The following is a 21499-nucleotide window of genomic DNA, read 5'->3' on the forward strand; positions in this document are numbered from 1 at the left end:
GAGGGGGAGGTTATTAAACCATCTTGAAAGTCACTATTAATAACTGCAAACTTGCATTTACAAATAAGCAAAACCTGAACTACCTGCAAATCAGAAATACTTTATGCTGCACCAAACCAAAATCACAAGAAACACAAAGCTTCTGACTGTTTGGTTTTACTGAACAATTCCCTGATTGAATCCACATTGACTGAATCCATACTGTGGTAACTAAAGCACACAAAACACATTATGTCTCTCTACTGGTGAGAGGAAAATGGGACAGTCAAGTTAAAATCATGCCAATTAAAATTACACACACATTCTTGAGGTCAGATACTACACCAACACACACACCATTATCTTTACAGGGCTGATACTGATGGTTTAGATCACTAAAGAAGTTGGCTCTGCTCTGCTTTTTAATTACTACAGAAAAAATACTTTATATTACCCAATTTCTCTTTTGAGAAATTGGTTTTCTTTGTATTCTTACCTTCAAAGCCATCATTATCTATGTCTCCTAGATTGGCTATGGACTCTCCAAACCTCGCTGCATAGGAGTCACTCCCGCTGAGCTCTATGTTCAGTTCTACCATCTTTGCTCCCTGAAGGGAAACAGAGTCAATGGCACATTAACAGAGCATCTTCCAGGTGACCTGGAACATTACTCAAAATGTTAAAACTGCCTTGGATAGTAGATATATAATCCCACCAAATTCCTTGGAGTAGAAGCAAGCATTTTCAAATACATTTTATGGTATTTAGTGTAAGAATATTAAAGTGATTGCACTTCCACTACTGAACCTCAGAAAAAAGAAGCTAATTTTAATGCATGATCTGTCCAGTCACTTTATTTGCAAAGCTGAGGAGTACCCGTCTCTTTCCTGACAGGTACCAGTAACAGCAGGCAAATGTTTCATTCCTTGTTTGTTTCTGAAGGGCTTAATAAGCTGTTCTTCACACGGCAGTTCAGTGAGAAGCACAGTAGTGGAGAAGAGCTTGGAAAGGGGCTGCAGCAACAGGCTGTCACCACCTACAGCTCCTAGGAAACCAACCCAGTCTGTCTTCAGTTGTAACTGTGCTACAGCTGACACCACAGCCTTTGGGGGTGTGTTATGCACGCCTCCTGGGTAGCCATCACAGCTCTACTGTTGCTTTTCCCACATCCTGAAATATTGGATACGAAGAGAGGAAAACTCTTCCTCTTAGCCTGTTAAACCAGAACGGCTGTGTTGCCATGTGTTTTTCAGAGAAAATACTTACAGAACCTGAATTAATATAGACATAAACTCTTCCTTCTTCTCTGATGGTACTTTGCATTGGAGCACCAACTAGTAAGTCTGAGAAGCCATCTGAATTCAGGTCCACAGCACAGACTGAAGCTCCAAAGTAAGAACCAAGCTGTGTGCAGACAAGAAATCATTATTATTTTTGAATTTTGATGAAGACGTGCTAGAAGTTACAAGGTGCAGAAAAGTAATACAAAACATTTACCTTTTTACCCCTTAGTTCAAATAGGATATTTAGTTGCTTCTCAATGCTAAAAATATATGCCTAAAATGAAAAAAACAAAAAAAAAAAGTGGCATTCAGAAAACTGTAATCTGAAATACTTCTCAGTGTTTTCTCTACAGCAGGTGCTATAGAATCAGCAAAACAATGCACAATATCACAAAGTACAGCTATCCCCTATTTCCTACCTGCACACCTTTTTTTAACACCATAGTTCATATCAATGTTACCTAGACTATCTACCCTGGTTCCCTCTTCAACTTTTCCCCCCCATGAGAAGTCATATCTGATACCTGTCTTTAATATATTAATCTAAATTGGAAGATCATGAGTGTTTTTGTGTGGTTATAGTCTTCAAACCATATTACAATCACTTACTTTACCAGTCTGCTCCTGTTGGGGAGCCCCTCCAACTACTTCTGTACTGGATGGTGTCAGAAAATGTCCTGCTCCAACAGAATATCCTGCAAATTAGAAATGCACTATTCAATACTGGAAATGCTACATAACAAAGAAAGAATGGGAGCATGCTGTATAAAATCTGTCAACACCATAAATTTTTGTAAGTCTGACATTCAGACCTCACGCAAGTGAGCAATGAAAAAAGAACAGAAAGTTTTTGAAGTGCAAGTAAAAGGTCAATACAAACAGTAAGTTCCATCAAGCAAGAAAAAGTGTCAGAAACACTAATTTCTTCCCAAGAACTCAATTATCTGCCATACTTCAAAAGAAAATAAAATAAATTGCAAACACCTTCTGTTAATGCATATTCTGCAACGGGTCAGGTGTCCATATTATTAATACAAATAAAAATGATCAAAAGTACATGCACTACAATGTGGTAATACTTGATTCAATTGTTACTCTTTGACTATTGTAGGTGGATTGAAGAAAAACTAAATGCAGTGCTACTTCTATATGCACATACACACAGAGCACCATGGACACAACACATGAAAATGTCAAGAATGAATTGCAAAAGACTGATTATGTAATAAAAAACAATTACAGTAGCTTTTGTAAATAAATCAACATTACAAGGCCTTTCTGTGTGTGGAGACAGATCTTAAACAGGATCATATTTTGCTGCAGACATCCAGACACAGAATGGCAAAACAAAGGCTAACATCTTAACCTGTAGCTGCACAAGTCATCCTTACTCTTTCCAGAATACATTACAGCTCAGCTGAAACAGGAAAGACAGATAACATATTCTGCTACTCTTGCATTTACTGAATGACTGCCGATGTTCACAGCACGCAGAGAAAATGGAAAAATCATCTTGGATAGATGAGAACAAGCCTTGAATCTTTAATCTGTGAAGATAACTGCCTAGAATTCAAGTTCTCATTAAGACACCTTTTTCTTTTCATATTTTAAGCTAAAAGAGATGAACAGGGAAATTTATCACTTGAAGGTCAACACCTAGTTTTTATTTACTCAACAAAAAATTAAGGATAAACCTTAATTTACCTCCTCTGTCATTTATTTTCTAGTTATTTTGGTTTTGCTAAAGTTTAAACATTACAAATTCTTAAGAACTTAAAAAAAAAGCCAAACATACACAAAAATTACAGTAATCGTGTAGTCCTCATTTTTCTTTAATGGTATGAGAATGTTTGGCAGGGGAGGGGAAATCACATAACTGACACTTTTTAAATTTAAAGGCATAGAGAAACGAAGTTTTATTTCCAACTCCATAGTTTTCTTCTCTTTACCATTACTACAGTTTCAGTTTTCTGAAATGTTACTTGTCATCCTCAGATTTCTAAAAGGAACTGTCTTTTACTTTATGATTTCTTTAAGGCACTTTGTTAATTACCCTAGGTTACTCTTTCATCAGGGCCAGCTGATTTGAAAGACTGAATAACTTAGAAAATTCCTTTTATAAAAGTCAGTTACAATTCTCCAAGAGTAGAAACTGAAGTAGTGAAGAAAATATTACCTAGAGTTATGTATTACGAATGTCTTTCTAAGTTCCTTCTTTCTTTCAGTTGTCTGGTACATGAACAGCTTTGTTTCTTCCAACATATGGAAAATGCTACAATACATTTGCACTTCCTGTAGTCTCTAGTTTCTTAATTATTACTCTTTAACAGTGTCATGAAAAACATAAATAAAGATGCCAACTTCTTTGTCCCTACCAGAAGAAGAACAGAGTAAATAGATAATTGTATCTAATCACGTGCTTGAATTACACTCTGGTCACACTCTTCCACCACTTGGTAGGGATAATTTTATTCATTACTTAAGGAAAAAACAAACTCAGACCTCTAAAAAAAAAATTTGGTAACAGAATTAACCCTGAACAAGTTTTTATCTTCAACAATCACAAAGATGGGACAGAAGCTGAGGGAGGGGAAGAAAGGTACCTTTAAATTCTTTCAACCACACTATGGATTATTATGAAGGAAGGAAGCAGAGGTTAAAGTATAGCGTGAAAATGCAAAATTAAAGGTTTATCACAGCTGCTACTGTAAAGACACACAGATGAGTTAATGGTGCCCTTCTTTACTTTCCTGTAGAAGGGCAAGTTTAGAAGACATATGGCTGTGCTGAGCCAACATGCTCCAGATCACTAGAGCAGTATTTGGAAGCAAACTCCAGCTAATTTCATGTTCTGGATGGCCAAGGAAACTAAGAGAGACCACATCTGTGTGGAAAGGCCTTCCCTACACTCTCTCCAACATAGTCCTTATGCAGGTTTTCACCCATTTACCTGTATCTGGCTTCTGGCTGTCAAATGATTTGACTCATTCATTACAGAAATTCTCGTTCTTATACTTGCAGAAGCAGAAATCTGGAATGAACTTTTTTCCCCAGACAGGTGCAGTACTTTTTCTGCTGATTATTACTGGAAAGCTGGAGCATTCTCTGAAGCTTTTCTTTTGTCCTGTGAAAGGTTAGAAGTGCTACTGGTTGACCCTAAGGATCTGCGTGCCTGATCCCCTTTTACCACACAGCTTCTCTTTTGCTTGACTTTCCCGCAGAGGCACTGCGGCCTTTGCAGCTCAGAACTGAATTCTGAAGTGTTAGTTAGTGCCTATGTTTCACAACAGCTATTTCATAACATATGCCAACTTCCTATTGTCAGAGGAGTGGAATCAGAAACAGGAAATGTTTATCCACGTGAACCGGAACTCTGAATGGGAAAATGCAAAAACCAATGGTCACAAGCAAAAATATTCTTGCTCAGGACTTCAGAAAGGAAAGATGAGCTTTTCTTAGTGTTTGTGAGATGACTGAAGCTGCTGATGTTTTCTGGAATAAACCTTTCCAAACTGTAGCCCTAAATTCAGCTTGTTACTTGGATATAGGTACACGAATAGAACTTCATGGCCTTGGTTGCAGACATTCATAGACGAGGTTTGCCTTCCCACATATCTGGACCAAGATATGTTTGGAATAAAAAAGAAAAAAAAAAAAAACTATTGGAGGAAACTTTGTCTCTAAAGGTCATAGCATACTTCCCCTTATTGACAATGCAATTAAGACTTGCTTGCAGCTTTCACTGTAACAATCTTTTCAGATTTTTCTTATATGTAAAATCATTGTCTTTTTCTGTGAAAGCTCTTGGCAGCATTTCGGACTTAAGAGTGAAGTGAAAACCATTGCTAATCAGAAGCATCTCTACCTTCTAAATCAAGAAATGATTAAAAGTCAGTGGAGAGATGATAAGAACAGAAATCCAATGTTGGAGAAGTTTCCTCATAAAAAGAACAGAGAGGAAGCCTTATAATTCAATAATATTTAACAAAATCAGAACACATCTTTAAAACCATTGCTTCTGGGGTTAATAGTGAAAACACTGAAAAACACTGTGCACTCATCCCAAGACCAGCTATTTAGCTTATATTTTAGTAAAGTATTAAATATTTTAAGTACCTAGATAACTGCCAAATTTTACTTGGTTATTTGAATCTGTGTAAGCGTGGATTGTATTCGCAGTTGTATTGTATACAAAAACAGAACCAGTCCAATAAAATGATCCAGGGGCTCCCATTATAATTAAGTCCTAAAAGAAAAGTAAAACAAAGCCATATTATTCACATTGAAATATTCATGAAAATAAGCAAAACAAGTAAAATGCTTTTCTTTAGATCTCCTGTGAATTCCATGAAATGCTACTGGAGATGCATCTGGCTCAGCACTGTGGTTTACCACTAGATTACAGATAATATTTTCCAGACTTTGTAAAAATATGGTTATTAAAAGCTTTGAACTGTAAGAACAAAAACAAACAGGATATTCTCTTCTCAAAGGAGTTTTTTAGAAATTACAATCTTAGGGTGGAATGGAGATTAAATAATATAGAATATTACTCTGTAAAGCAAGAAGGTAAGCATTACTAATGTTACATCAAGCAGATTAAATAAAATAATAAAATTTCATCCTCTGCTATATCCATGCCTTTTTTCCAGATGAAAAATAACTTTGCATTCAGTAAAGTGTAAAAGTATTCTTGAGAATAAAAGTTAAAAGCTTACTTGGGAATTATCATGCAAGTCATAGCAAGATTCAATTAAAAAAAAAAATTAGAAAAGTGATTTTTCCCTCCCCCAATAAAATACGGCGTTGATGCTTGCATTTACATATACACTTTCACATATTATACATAAAAGTCAGTATATAAACAGAGCAATGTTTGGTATCTTTAATACACACCTCAATGTAAAAACTAGACATTCCAGCCTGACATGACCCATGGTTTTCTCCAAACTTTCGTGCATGATCTGGGAATACGCAAGAAATATTAAAAAGGATGAGAAGCATGTAGTTCCAGAGCTTTGTTACCAGGCCTTTTACAGAAGTTGAGACAACTTAGGGAAAAAAAAAAAAACAAAAAACCACAATCCCCCCATCCCCCAAAAAGTTGGTTGTCAGTTCTGTAATAACACTAGAAACACTGGTTTCCACTCTATGGCCTTTGGGTGCAATATAGTATTGTAACAAACTCAAAACACTATGTATCACCTGATCATACCTGCCTTTGAAATGTTGTGACTTTAAAGGCTATACTTTCCTTTCAAAATTGTTCCATGAATGAAACACCCAAATAGTCTGAGCACCACATCTGGATACCCTTCCACTTTGTAATTCTGGCACACTCTGACTGACAGAATTATGTATCTTGACAGGACTTGCCCTGTGCTCCACTGGTGCCATGAAGTGTTCGTTTTATGGCAGTCTTTGACATACTGCTTTCATCCTCAGCAATCCAACACTCTGTCCCAGCTCTGGTTTCCTGCAATTCTTTGCTGACTGCCTGCCATCAGGATACCCTTCATTCCATACATAGATTTGTACACCTAAAGTCTCTAAAGATAAAAGCATGGTTTCACCATCCCTTGTAACATTCTCCAAAGCAAGCAGTGGGATGTTTGATGGCATCACTCTCTGCACAGAAAGGTCAGATTATCAGCTGATCCTTGCAGTGGCAAGACACAAGGGCATGAGATCAGGGCACGAGATTGCTCTCCTGGGTGGGTGGTAGATAAGAATGGAAAAGCATGGATGGAATCATTTATTAGCTTCAGGTCTTGACTCTTATTCTGCTCCTGAAGTTCTCTGAGGAAAGACCCCTGAAAGTCTCATGCCACAGCAGCAGGCTTGGCAGAAGGCAAGTAAGGGACAAGGACACATGCTGTGACAGGCACCACCGCACCTTTGTATCAAAGGCTAAGGAACAGATGGCAACAATCACTTGCAGGTATTTCTGCTGCTCTGCTGTGTGACTCTCCTGAGCAGAGCAAGCAAATGACAAGAGTAAAGGAAAGGAGGATGTCCTCTACTGGCCTGTTTTTGAGAAGCACACATCCTTCAGCAATGCAGTCCAGGGAAAAGCTATTCTGATGCCCTGTTATTATATATAAATTATTTTTGACTTCTGAAAGCAGTTTTTCTTTAAACTGATAAACATCTTTACATCACAACTGCTCATATAATCAGCACTCAGCCCCCAAACCTTTGGCTGCAGAACACCTGCTCAGAGCAACACAGGCTTTCCACAAACTGTACCATCCAGTTGTGTATCTCACCCTTCCCTACAAAAGGACTCAAGCATTCTGCTTACCTATATAGCATGGGCATATTCTCCTGCTCAGCTCAGTTCGAAAATCAGAAGGGATGGCGAAACAAATACCATGTGGCAGTTTGTGTTCATTTTTCACGTAAAACACATTTTTCCATCTGTGTCCACAAGCCTATGGATATAAAACAGACACAGCATTTGACATGGAAGCATGCGAAAGGCCATTGCAGTCTGACCAAGACACGCAGATCCAGTGGTTAATACATACAACGATAGAGCCGCTTTCCTTTGGTTGCCTCGACAAGCTGACACCCAGCCACTGATTATCACGCTCTTCCAAACAAGTCTTCCCACAGCGCTCTCCACTGGGGTTGCCTAGGAGACAAGGACCAATGCTCTGAACAGAGGGAGAAGTGAAGAACAATGTGGTGGCTAACGGGAGCACCCAAGAACTCTGGGGGGACAACGCAGTAATTCGGATTTGGTGGATCTGACCTCTGTCTCTGTCTTACACAGGCCATGTAGACTTCCTACTTTCTTCTTGAGCAAAGGTATGATTGTGGGTAGCCAAAGGGAGCATACTGGCTCTGAATGTGATAGGCTGGCAGGGAGGATTGGCTTCTCCATCATTACTAAGATAGAAAGTGACATTACACTCAGTTTTGGTGAAGGCTGTCTCTGTAAGTGTTCTTCAGCCTAAAAGTTCATAAGAAACACAAGTAACACCTGTGAATGCCACCTAAACTCTAGTCTAAAGCAAACATCTCTCCAACTACATATCTGTTGACAGCAGACCTTAAAATAATCTCTATTGCAAATGGCTATCAAATAAAGGTTGTATATCTGCAATCTCTGCTGGGGGTGTCAGATCATTACCTATGCATGTTCTGCATTCTACTTTCACTGTTACAATTATTCACCAGCAGCTCTTAGTGTTTGTTCTTAAGAAGAGTTATTTTTTAAAACCTTGAGAGAAGACATGCAAATTTCTTCTAACTCTGCCCCCACACCCCAAAAGGCTACAGTATTGCTAAGTTAGCAAGTATTTGCTTTCTTCTGGAAAGTAGTAATGGTCCCCAGGGTAAGGAGAAGCTACACATTTATTCTAAGTTATATAAAGCAAGCTTTTCATTTTTAAGATGTTTGTATGAATAAGCATTTATCAAATTATTGAATCAGTATTTTCCATGCATCAGCATGTCAGTTCATGAAAAAAAAAAAAATCTTATAAAATAAAGAAACACATTATGTCATTTGAAAAAATTCTTTTGCATAATTTTTAAGACTTTCTCAGATTGAATAGTTACAGGTGAACCCAAAATATTTGAGGTTTAAGGGTGAGTTTAGTTACCCTGAAGAGGATGCCAGTACAGACCACAGAGTGCTAATGCTGATGGGACATTGTTTGCATGGAAAACATAAATCACACCCCACACCTTCTCACTCCTTGCCCCACCAAAAAGCCTTCAACAATTAAGCCACCAAACAAAACACCCGTGCTGACCGCAGAACTGGCATTTATTACTGTCCAATGCATTAGAGAGTTTAAATGAATACATAGATTATCCTATTGGCTAATGTCAGAGATATGAAATTCCATGTACTAAATATATACCACTTTTCAGAAACAAGTTTAGAATTTAGTTTTGGAATTGAATTTTGGAGTTATGTCATGGAAAACTCCTCACTTCCTAAGGGAGACATTTCCATAGTTTGCCTGAATTATAGAGCATGTTAACCTGATTGAAATCTCCTCAGAAAAGAAAACTCCATTACACTCCCACATGTAAGAATTAGTCCTCCTTTGAACTGCAAAAGGCACTTTGGTAACTCCCTTCTAGCAATGCATTCCATCCTCTTATAACAATGACTTACCTGGGACTTGCTTTTATGTGGATTTGCAGGAAATGGAAGTAGAGAAGACCAGGGCAATGAATTTAGATCCCAAGCGATTAAGACTTTTTATCAGTAAATCAAATAAAACCAGAAAATGATGATGTGAGAGATGAGTAAGTTCAGCCTTAGTGCTTCATTTCTGTGCCTGTTTCAGAGGTTTGTAAAAAGAAAAAGCACCACCATTCCTTGACACTCATTGGATTGCAATCCCCTTTTCCTTTGCTCCAGTATATGTTGATTCAGAATTATTTTGGCCCTCTGCTGACCTGCTGCCTTATGTTTCCTCTCTTTCTCTGGCTGGCAAGTATTCAACCACCTTGAAAATTACAGACCTTTGTGGGAGAGAGAAGTGAGAACTTGACATCCCAGACACCCTGATGAGTCCCTGCTCAGGGTATGACATTATAAAAGCTTTATCAAATGAGAAAATGCAGTTCTCTGCACAAGCAACAGAGCAGCACTGCATAAGCTCAAGAGGACATGGCAGCTTGGTTGCCTCAGGGAAAAGAAGCACGTGCTGTCATAAAGTCACTGAGAAATAAGTAATTGCCCATGCCTGTGTACATTACACAGCTGGAAGATACACTCCTGCTATAATCCCCACTGAACACATCCACAGAAATAATGCAACTGCATATAAATAAGGTCACAACTTATAAAGCCACTTCTGGTTTTGGCCTCAAGGATTATTATACAGAGGTTTGCAATGTCGTCTGAGAAACCAGTCTTATATAACTTGCTCCAGTGTTTTCCATGCCCAACAGCCTCTCATGATCCATTTTATCCACCAAGAACTCCTCTGGTCCTCCTGCTAACTGATGAAAACTACAAAGCCTACTGCAAAGGCAATAAGCCTTCTGATATCCTGCTCCAGATGTCAGGGTCTCAGAGTCTATTTTTACTCACCCAGGTAATATTTTCTCTTTTAACAGATCTGACAGGTTTTATCTGTCTTACACCCCTCAAACAACTTCTACCCAAAACATTTTTAAATGACACCTTTTTCCATACTTCTGTAACAGACCTAGGTCCAGAAGATCTCATATTCCTTGGAATAGGTAAGGCTATTTGAAAGAGATCACTTGCAAGGTATGAGCAATGCAAGTGACATAAAAAAACCAAACTACCAAAAACCAAACTTACCAAAATCAAAGTTGAACAAACACAGCTCTGCCTTTTGGGGAAAACCATTAACTGCTCACTTTACCATTGTAATGATTCAGCTGGGGGAGCTAGAGGGCAATTTGTTCACAGGTTAATTGTAGCACAGACTTAAAGGAAGGGAGAAAGACTGAAACTGCAGGCAGAGCTTTCTGGCCTTATGTTAAACGGTACGCACTAAATTTCCTGCATTCATTTGTAGTTAAAACTAATTCTTTCTTTAGACTGGATGGAAAATAGCACATATTGTTTCCTATATACTTTAGCCAGTCAATCACTGTTTCAAATCTGAGAGCCAGTGCTATTGAAGAATTTCTGTAACATTTTGTAAGTCCAAAATTCAATAGGTCAAAGTGTCTAAAGAACTTCGTGTAAGTTCCTCTGCCATAATCTGTGACTACCCCAAACTGACATGGGCAAGGATGTGAAATTCAAGACTAGAAGATGGACAGTTAGTGCTTCAGCCTGAAGCACTGTATTTTGTGTTTGTGCCTGAAGTTTGATTACAAGCTTCTGCATCTAACATAAGCCATTATTTAAAAATACTCCAAATACAAATAAGTCTGCAGTCTGGAACACTTGATACCATAAACAGAGGTACTAGAACTCGAAAAGAGACTGAAAACTTTTCTATTCATCAGTCAGAGAGAGATACAAAAGTGCCAGTAAGAGGCTAGGAAGACAAAGACTTGCTAGTGAAACTCACGGCTCTTTTCAGCTCTTCAACCAGCCCAGGGCCTGCAACACCTTGAACAACATTAAAATTCTCTAAAATATGTCTGAATGAGTTATCCCAGACACTGTCGTGACTGCAGCATAAGACTATTCCCAGCAACTCTTGCAACTGAGGAAGCAGATAGGAACTTGTGACATATAAAAATACAACAGCAGTTTTGTGTGATCAAAGACTTCCTAATCGTTCATGAATCCTTCATTAATTAGTTATGCCAGTTTCAAGGCCACTTTAGCAAAAGGGAAACACAAAGTATTTTAACATATTTACGTCTCTAAGTAATTCACATCCATTTATTACAGAAGCCCAACATTTGGAAAGTCACTTCTATTGCCTGTTATCACCTCCACATTTTTATGACTTACAATTAGAAACTTACCACCTCAAACATGCTTTTACCAGAACAAAATGTGATTTCAATAATTTAAGAGCAAGACAGAAACACTTAATTTTCATTGTGCCTGTTCAGCAGTGTAATATATCACCACACATTTTTCTAAGGAAATTCCCTATTCTGTGAGATCAGAACCCAAACTTGTATGAGTTAGATGAGAGACAATTAAGTTCTGCTTCGTAATTGCAAGTTCCCTTGTGTATTTCTGTGACCTCAGATACTACCCCACTTCGTTCACATCCCATGCACCACAGCTGCCTTTGGCTTCTTCATTGACCTCATTGACCTGTTTTACAATACAGCACTTCTTTTCAGCATCTATTTAACTTCAGAAATGCTACAGATGAACCTTAGTGATGCAAAGATGTCATCTAGCAGTAAAGAAAATCTACAGTTTGCAAAAATCTCATGTGGTGCAACTACTTTTTTAAAAAGGACAGGACAGTAAACTACATTGGGTAAACCTGCAGCCTCTGAACCTGGGAATAGAGGCCATGTTAACTTAAGCCTTTGGAACCGCATAAACATTTTCATATGCCTGTTGCATCATTTCACTTAGAATCCCCTAAGCTATTGAGGAAAAACCCATCATATTATTTCTTTGGAGCTTTTGTTTCTCCATTGGCTAAATGAGTAAATTGAGAGGCACTGCAGATGTGCGTGGTTTTGAAAGAACCTGAAACTTTCGAGCCTTCCTTTCCTTTCCTTTCCTCACACAGTAAAGGACTATTTTTACCACCAATCCAAGAATAGGGGTTTACTGACTCTCAGCATATTCTATTTCACTTTAGTTGACCTCTTTGACTTTTTGCAAGCCTCCTCTCACAAGCAAGCAGTCGGAAAAAAAAAAAGCTCTTATTTATGTAAAGCTTTTCAATAGATATAGTATTGGAATGAAATTACTCAAAAAACCCCGCAAAAGCTACTTGGGCTGGTACAAATTTAATTGCCGTTCTTTCTAGTGGCAACTGCTAGTCTTTTTCTTGTGTGACCATAAGAAAAACACCACTGAAGTATCTTAGGCTTTTGTAGCCCACCTACAAAATATAACTCTTATATCCATTTGTAGCAAAACAATTGGACAGAACCTGTCAGTTCTAAGTTTTACACACAGACATGTAGAGAAATAATTGTTTTACCATTTTTATCACAGAATGCTGAGCTCTGCCCTGACAGCCCACCAGTTCATGGCGCACTATTGCTTTCAAATACTCTGATAGCAGGGCCTTTCCCGCGCTAATCCTTACTGGGCTCATAACAACGGATGGGATACTCTTGGTTAGAGGGTGGCAGAGTAAAAGTTGAGGAAGATTCTCTACACAGTATATGAATAGAGTGAACAGCTCTGTATGCGAGTGGGACAGGAAGAGAGCCCAAAGCAATTCACACATGTTCACACGGTAAGCCATTGCAAAACCTTCTCCTTTTTAACAAGTGTCAAACACTTGAAAGTTGGATAAGTGTAGCCAGTTACATCGCCTAAGTATGGAGACTGTGGAGATAGAGGAGTTACCTTAAATGCAGGACCTGTAAAAACTGATTCTGTCAAAAATAGCCTTGTTCCCCTGAAACTCAATTTTTCAATAAATCTGCAAGCAGGGAGAACCCATCAGCAAGGCAACTGTGGTTCGGAGTTACTTTAGGGTGGCTTCTACGAAAGAAAGGCTTTGCCAAAGAAAACAAGATTTAGGCATATACTTCCGCCCTCCCATCCCCAAGAGTATTGCATTCGCCCACTGCCCTGAAAGCTGCACTAGCTCTTCGCAGAGCAGTGCGGGAGTCAGACCGAAACTCTCATGGGGCTTTTGACCCGGAGGCTGAAAGGTGAGAAACGGCTGTGGGAAGGGGCAGCTGTCACACCTAACTTCCCCAAATCAAGCTTTGGTGCATGTTTTCTCTTGATGCCGCCGCTACAGTCCTTGGGCAGTAGCGCTGATTTCACCCCTCAGCGAGAGGCAGAAGCCAGTTTAAGCCAGAAGGGCCCAGCACAACCCGTTAGGCAGTGGAGCGGAGCGGAGCAGCGGTGTGCGCAACGCGGCGGGCACCGACCCTCGGTCCCCGGCCGCCGCCCGGCGCAGCGGTCTTCCCACCCACGCCTCACCGCCAACTCACCCAGCTGGAGCTGCTCGCACTCCCCGCTGGAGTTCCCCCCGATCCAGCACCGGAATATGGCTCCGGGGTTGACCACCGAGGCGTTGGCGGGCCAGCTGGCCCGGGGCGCGCCCGCCACCAGCCTGCGGGGCAGAGACGGCAGCGTGAGGGGAGCCGCGGCCGGGCCAAGGCGCGACGGGCCCCCGCGGGGGCGGCCGGGCCGGGGACTCACCATCGCTCCTCGCCGTGGCGGTGCAGGAGAACCGAGTACCCGAAGAGGGTCCCGTTGCTCCCACGAAAGAGCAGCGCGTGCTGCGTGTCCAGGTTGTAGGGCCGCGCCGTCGGCAGGCACTGCCACAGCAGGAGCAGCGGGGCGGCCCAGCCCGCAGCGCCCCGCGCCCTCCCGCAGCTCCGCATGGCTCCGGCCGGCCGGCAGCGCACCGACGCCGGCTTCCCGCCTCTCGCGGAGGGCAGCGCCGCGCCGCGCCCCGCCCTGCCCCGCCCTGGGTCGCCTTCCCCGCAGCCCGGGCTGGGGGTGTCCCCGCCGAATGGGGGAGTCGCACGGCCACGCCGCCGCCTCCTCCCGCGCGGCTGCAGCCCCTCTCCCTTCTCAAGCGGCGGGGGTCGGGTTTCTCCCCGCCCCGTCCGCGCCCCCGGGGACGCTGCGGAAGGGACATGGCCCCCGAGACCCCGTGTCACCGGGCAGAGCACGGCCCCCTAGGTCGCGGCCATCCCGACAGCGGCGGGGCAGAGAGGGCCGCGTCCCCCTCGCTTCACCTCGACACACCTGCCCGGCGGGGCCGGCAAAGGGGGGAGATACTGCAAACTCGTCCTAAAATTTCCCGCCTAGCACCGGGCTTGCAGCTCCACCCAAGCGTAGGACCGTGTTCTGGGAAAGGAAGTGTGGAGAATATTGAGTTTTCCTTTTAGATTTAGGAAGAAATCCCAGTACCCCTGTATTGAAAGCCTTCTCCACCGTCGCTGTGCTGAGGGGGTCTTCCTTGCTGTCCCTCGCTGGGGGGTATTTGGTTCCTGAAACCAGTGCTGCAGAAGCAGAGCACAGTGTGCCTGGCCTGCCCATGTTGTGCAAGACTGCTCGCTGCTGATGTCTCCTTCCTTTCATGTGTGATGTAGTCTGAACAACCCCCCATGGCTTCTTTTACATTTTGGAGTAACTTTTTCACATTCCTGTTCAGTTTTTCAGTTGCTGACAAAGTTAGCAGCCATGACTCCAGACAGCAAAGGAACAAAGGAAAATGAGCATTGTGCAAGAGATCTGGTATTTAGGAGGCCTTGAAAGGGCTCCCTTGATCTTAGCAAGGAGCTTTACTGTGCATGTTTTCAGCAATCAGTTGCTGACTCTTGATTAAGCTCATACTGAGTTGTGTTCATCCTGAAATCAAGGCTGTTGCTTCTATCTGCAAACCTTGCCTCATTGAAGTCCTTTGAATACCAGGCCTTCCCTGTAGCTATAATAATCCCTGTATATGGGTAACCTATGTATAATGGTATTTCGAACCTGAGGAACAAGAACAGCAGAACTTTAAAATGAAAATTTTAGTTACAAAGATTACTTAGTATGTCTGGAATAAAATCCAGTATGATTTCAACTATCAAATATTATACACATTAGAAATAACATGAGGTGGCAGACTATCATCCCCTAATGGAAATTCAGAACATGGTATTTTAAGATTGTTGGGATAAAACCCTTGTTTCATTTCATTCAGTTAGAGGAAATGTGGAAAATTTAACACTTCTGCAAAATGCTGAGCAACTACCAGAGTGGGACACTGAGGCAATGCAGAGTGAAACATGTCATCCTGACCGCATGCAGATGTGTAGTTTCTGGAATGAGATCAGCACAGTGGAAGATCTGACAGTCAGTCAGCAGTGTATCTTTTTTTAAGTCCTCATCTCTAGAGCCATCAGAGGGCTTCTCTGGATGACGCTGTTTTGTGTAAAGGAGTCAAACAGCTCCTCAGCTGCTATTCATCTTCCTTCCAATTACTGACATCAAAGGAGTTAAAACAATCAACAGCAGCTGTGAATCTGCATTTCTACTGCTCAAGGAGTTTTCCCCCTCATTTTCAAAGCAGCAAAACAAGCATGATTCAGAACTGAAATGCTAAATTGTGGTTTAGTTGGTGAGAAATTGTAACATGGTTGCACCACCATGATGCAGGAGCCGTGTTGTGATGTTAAGATGGTGGCAGGGTTCCGAGTTGACAGAAGAAGGTAGATTCTTAAGTCGTGGGATTCAATTATTGGCACATAAATAGCTGCTTATCAGCTATGATATGAAATTGAGAACTGTACCTCACCTATCAGAAATTTGTGTGTTGTCTCCTAGACTCTGCTAGAGTGGATGTGATCATAATCCACCAGGCATCAATGAAATCAGTGGAATATAAATTACTGGAGAGTGAGAAATCTGTATTTTGAGAAATATTTGCAGGTTTCAGTACCATTCAGGTGCAGGACCAGTCAGAGAGCAGAATAAGTGCAACTGACAATATGGAGTAATGGAGGGAGAACTTGAGTTTAATTAGGGATTAAGAGAATTTGCAGAAAAGGTGGAACCAGCACTGGAAGCCAGATACCTGTATTTGCAAATCAAATATCAGTTATATATCAGTTTATATATCAGTTATCCTGAAATTAAAAAAAAAATTCTCCCCAAAACATATTGCTGCTATGCAATCAGAACAGCACATCTCCCACAGTCCTCTGTGGGTTAATAACACTACAGGGAAAATATTGCAGTGACTTGCTCTTGTGCTTGAATTTGGTTCACCGTCTAAGGCAATTTCAGAGGAGCCAGTGGGATGATTTGTTAATTTTATTAGTCCACAGTTTGGCAGCATTTTTTATAGCAGATGTATGCATTTCATCTGACTGTCCTCATCTCTTGCTGCTCATTCTTGAATCATACTGCTGCCCCTGTTACACTGATAGCGATGCCATGAAGATTTTTGCCTTTTCTTTTATACCCCTGTTATACCTTTTTTACAACTTCTGTATTCTTAGTGCTTTTTGCCTACATTCTTAGACTTGTTTGTTCAGCTAAGAGACTAAACATTTTAGAAGCTTCGTAGCTAGGGATCAGTGTGCCCCAGACCCCAAAGTCCTCTCCAGAACACATTCTGTAAACCAAGATAGAACCATCCAGGGGAAGGTTGCTTGGGGAGGGGGGCTCATTCAAGCCTCTCACTGGGGAATTTTTGATAGATATGCTAATTAGTAAGACCTGTAATGTTATACCAGGTCTTTTAGGGGTGTGATTTGTGGTGTGCATTGCGGTGTGCATTTTGGTGCATTCGACCTGGACGTGTGCACCTAAGGATCCTTAAAATAAACACCAAGGTAAAATCCCTTTTTCCCTTCTAACCGTGTTTGACTCTTGATTTTAAGACCAGGAAAAGGCATCAATAGTGTTCAGAGTCTGAGCAGTTAACCACATCAGAGAAGTGATCTGGGTTAAAAATAACTCAGCAAAACCCCCCAAACCTAGATCAGATTTGTAGTTTGTATATTTTGTGGCTGGCCAGTTGTATTGGTTGTATTTATAGGGTGGTTTAAACTGATGCTGCAGCTTTAGGAACTTTCTCAGGTAACAGCCTTAACTTTCTAGAAGTGGCAAGTCTGCAAAGTTAAAACCTACACATTACCTTAAAACAAAGCAGAAATCCATTTCCCCAGCACTGATCTCCTGCTGGAGCTCAAGGATCTTGGTCGAAATACTCTTCTGCATGAGTCCCAGCTAAAAAAGAGCTATGTTAGAGTAAACCAGAATTACTGGTGCTAAATGTCAACAAACATCATATGAACAAGTTCTATAAAAGTTCATTTATGGTCCTTCAAGATTTAATATTTCAAATGCAATTATGAAGTAGTAGCTACTGTTGAGATTTTAATTTGTTAGCTTTTGCATTTGGGCGGAGTATGAAAGAAAGTTACTGGAAAACAAACAAGCAAAAAATTTGTCTTCCCCATAGCTGTTCAATTTAGGAAAAACAGTGGTTTCAGTCTTTAATCGCTCTGTCATCATTGCTTACCTGTAATACATGCTGATGAGAAGGGAAAGATAATCACTGAAGGAAGAACATACTGATTCTGAATGTCAGCTTTCTTCTTTGGAACATATATTACACCCTTTTTGACTCCTGAAGCTGGAAGGCAATTAAGTCCTGTGTATGGACTGGCATTGGGTAACTGATCACATGGCTGCTTTTGCTGTGTTGTAAATACATGAAAGCACATGTTGCTAAACATCTTCATGGATATGGCTGCTTTCAGCTGTGTCTGTCCCTGGTCTCCTGTGTGTCATGTAAGCCTATCACTGCTTGTGGAAGAGTGTCTCCAAATCTACTCTGAATTAGAAATAAAAACAATCCATGGCTGAATTCCTGTTCCTAATTAGAAAGACTTGAAAGTTTAATTTTTAAATCGTCTAAATACTTAAATAGTGCTATTTCAAATTTGAAATTTCTAATTTCTGATTTACTGAAACATGGAAAATCTAGGAGTTTGGTCAGACCATAACTATGTCTTGTTTTTCCTGTAAGCTTCTCCCCTGCTGCTCCCCAACAATGGCAATGGGCCACAAAGTCTATTATTCATATGCTGTCATCTGAGAAATTATAGAAGGCAAATAAATACACTCTTACATTTGCCTCTAAGGTTCTCTTCAAGAAACTTCATCTTCCCTCTGCTGTAAGATACATGTGAGCCTGCATGAAGAGGTTATATTGTCCACTGACAAGGATAATTAAGCACAGATGTCTGAGGCACCAAAAAGAAGCAAATGTTAGCAAGGGTCTTAATTTAATCATTTTGCTTATATTCTATTTAGAGATCTGAATTTCAATTAGAATCAGTTAAAGAGGAACAATCTTTTAGTTTAATCAGCTTTAAACTCAACTTTTTAGGAAATATTTTAAAGAAGATTTTTTCTTCCCTTGAACAATTGTGCTGCTGAAGTAAAGACAGATCTCCCAAAAGAGCTTTCCAATATTTAAACAAATAATAATGTCATACAGACAATGACTATGGCAATCTGACTAGGAGAAGCAAACAAAAAGATTTTTATCATTAACAACAGCTTAACTAATAACTGCATTTTGATTTACAGATAGATAGGACTGGAAATTAATAATTATATGTATATGTGTGATTAATGCATCACATATCCTTTATTCTTTCTCAGAATTTTGTCTAAGATTCTTGAGTTGCAAGATCAGACACAACTAAATAACCAGTTCTGAGCAGAATTGGGCAGTAACCTCTTTTCCATCCCAAAGGAATTGCAGAGCTTTTGAAACTTTCCCATCTGAAATTAAAACAAAGAGTGTTTTCATGTACCATCTCTGTGCTTTCCTTTGCAAAAGTCTGGCCCAGCACAGTTGTAGCATTTTTTCATTATTATCACTTTTTAAAACAAATATTTTAGTTAGATATAGTTATTTTAAGATGAAAAGGAAATACGTATGTTCAGAGAATTTCAACATAAAATATGATGTAGTTTTCTTTTTGTTTTCAAAATTAATAATTTATTTAAATCAACACTTTCCTATAATTAATTTCCCATAATTAATGTTTCAACATATTCATCTCTACATATAAAAAAATCCTGACCATTTCTTGATATTATGTTTCTGGTTTTTTCATATTTATATTCTTCCATGGGTTCCACACGTCTGCTGATGAGATTGGATGCAGTGGGAATGGAACAGAATCTGAAAAAACTTTGTCTAGATTTATTTCTTAGCTGCAAAGCAATTTTAAGTTAGACATTGGTCTGTTGCATCTGCTAAGCAAGATAAACCAGAGAACGAGGTAAAAGCACAAGCTTTGGTTATTTAAAAAAGTAGGTATTAGTTTTGCTGAAAAGAAGGATCAGTTCTGTACTCAGGTATGAATTTATGTAGCACTTACCATCAGTGATAGTTTCAATTTGTGTCAGAGTTTGAGTATGTGCATATGTCAATACAATATAACAATGTTATTATATTAATACATATTAATTGTTATTTTCCAAAGGTGTCCATACAAGGACACTTAAATGACTGAATATTTTGAGAGGAGTGTGAGTGTTCTTTGTTGTCTCTCTCATTTATTTTAATGTTTTTTATTAATGATTTTTAACAAAAAAATATGCATGGTCCATGATTGGTGCAGGTTGTACGATTAATAGTTTGGAAACTGTGACTCAAACGATGCTGACCATAGAAAAAGTAAGTGCTGTGAAAACAGCCCCCAAATTAGAAAGGTTTTGGTTGTGTGTGGACCATGTTCTTTCAGCAGTGACAACTGTATTTCAGATAGGAAAAATACCTCACAAGACCCCCTTATTTCTTGAAAAACAATCCACCAAAAACCCAAACTGAAACAGTTGTTGGAAGAGAACTGTTGAAAGGAAACATCTGGAGGAAATGCCATTCCAATTTCAGTCTTGTCTTCAGTATACCATAACATACATTTTTCAAGATGTGATACTGTGCTTCATCAGACAGCATCACAATGAGATCATACCTCTGAATATGGACTCCAGGTCACCTTTGTGAAGGATGGTAATCATTATGTCTGATTCTGCTTCCTGAGAGAGTATATTGAAAATATTTCTCATCAACTGGTCATTTCTTTGATGCTAGCATGAAATCCTAGATGTGCACAAAATGATTACTGCACAAACTCCTAATCTGTGTGAGGATGGAAGCAGGCATCTCAAAACAGGAGCCAGCCCTGAGAGTTCAAGAGAGTTGCAGAGAAAAGTCTAAGACAAGCTACAGCTACATCCAGAACAAAAATATGATAAGAAGGAATTATGGTAGAAGGCAGTGAAAACTGGGTGATTTTGTATAGCCATATGAAAAACAGGACACTTCTGGAATTTTTCGGAAGAGATGAAAAGAAAATATTTTTCTAGATTTTTGTGTATCTTATGTTTGTATATTAATATTTTTCTAGTACTCCTTTCATGGATACTCTTAGTATGATTCCAAAACCCATCCATGTCTTCATGGATTTATTTTTAAATATTTTAAAAATTAGGGAAAACAAAAGCTTTCTGGCAAGCTATCTGAGCTCTAGTTGTTAAAATGTCAACTTAAAATGCCCTTAGTGCTGGCATTACATTCGTAAGTAGTTATTTGCCAGCTGTGTATCTGTGATTTCATAGTTATCAGGTCCAATAAAAGTTTAGACCCTGACAAATTAAACATTAAGGAGACCAAATCTGTATCATTGTTATGTAATTTAAAAGAGAATTTTTTTCAAGTTACAGTCTCATTGAAGGAAAATGAAGTAGGATTGAGACTAGGCAGATAACAAAGTATGTTGAGGATATACTACTAAGAGTTCATCCACTTGCAATTAAACTTAGTTGTCCTGGTTCCTGTTTTTTTGCCAAAGTAGGCTGTGTCTATTTGCCTGTTTGTTTGACTGTTTTTTTTCGTCTGTATAGTAATCTATATAATGGACACCATAAACCATGTTAGAGGTTGCTATAAAACTTGTAATGAAATAACCCAGTGAGTTGCTGTTCTACTTGACAAAGTTTCTCTGAGTTGTCCTTGCTCTGTTTTAGAGTACTGCATGTAGTAGCTTTTATATTTTCTTTTTTAGGTTTTGGTTTTGATTAATTATCAAATGGCTTAATTGTCAGTTTATTTCTGAAATGTTGTAATCATAGCTGGGTG

At 39.8% G+C, this 21499-nt stretch overlaps 1 protein-coding gene across 1 annotated transcript in view; it reads right to left on the minus strand.

Annotated features, from left to right (window-relative positions):
* The window catches only part of ITGA4 (integrin subunit alpha 4), a gene marked incomplete at its 5' end in the record, with an annotated part of 33327 nt that extends 19111 nt beyond the window's left edge, over positions 1-14216 (minus strand). The window contains 10 exons of the mRNA XM_082285425.1: positions 476-587; positions 1246-1383; positions 1477-1536; positions 1872-1957; positions 5379-5508; positions 6159-6226; positions 7567-7696; positions 7793-7899; positions 13821-13942; positions 14032-14216. Coding sequence (XP_082141551.1) covers positions 476-587; positions 1246-1383; positions 1477-1536; positions 1872-1957; positions 5379-5508; positions 6159-6226; positions 7567-7696; positions 7793-7899; positions 13821-13942; positions 14032-14216 — 1138 coding nt within the window. The remainder of the gene's footprint in view (positions 1-475; positions 588-1245; positions 1384-1476; positions 1537-1871; positions 1958-5378; positions 5509-6158; positions 6227-7566; positions 7697-7792; positions 7900-13820; positions 13943-14031) is intronic.
* Positions 14217-21499: the final 7283 nt, after the last annotated feature.

The sequence above is a fragment of the Coloeus monedula genome (assembly GCF_965178545.1).
Source record: "Coloeus monedula genome assembly, chromosome: 7".
Classification (NCBI taxonomy): Eukaryota; Metazoa; Chordata; class Aves; order Passeriformes; family Corvidae; genus Coloeus; species Coloeus monedula.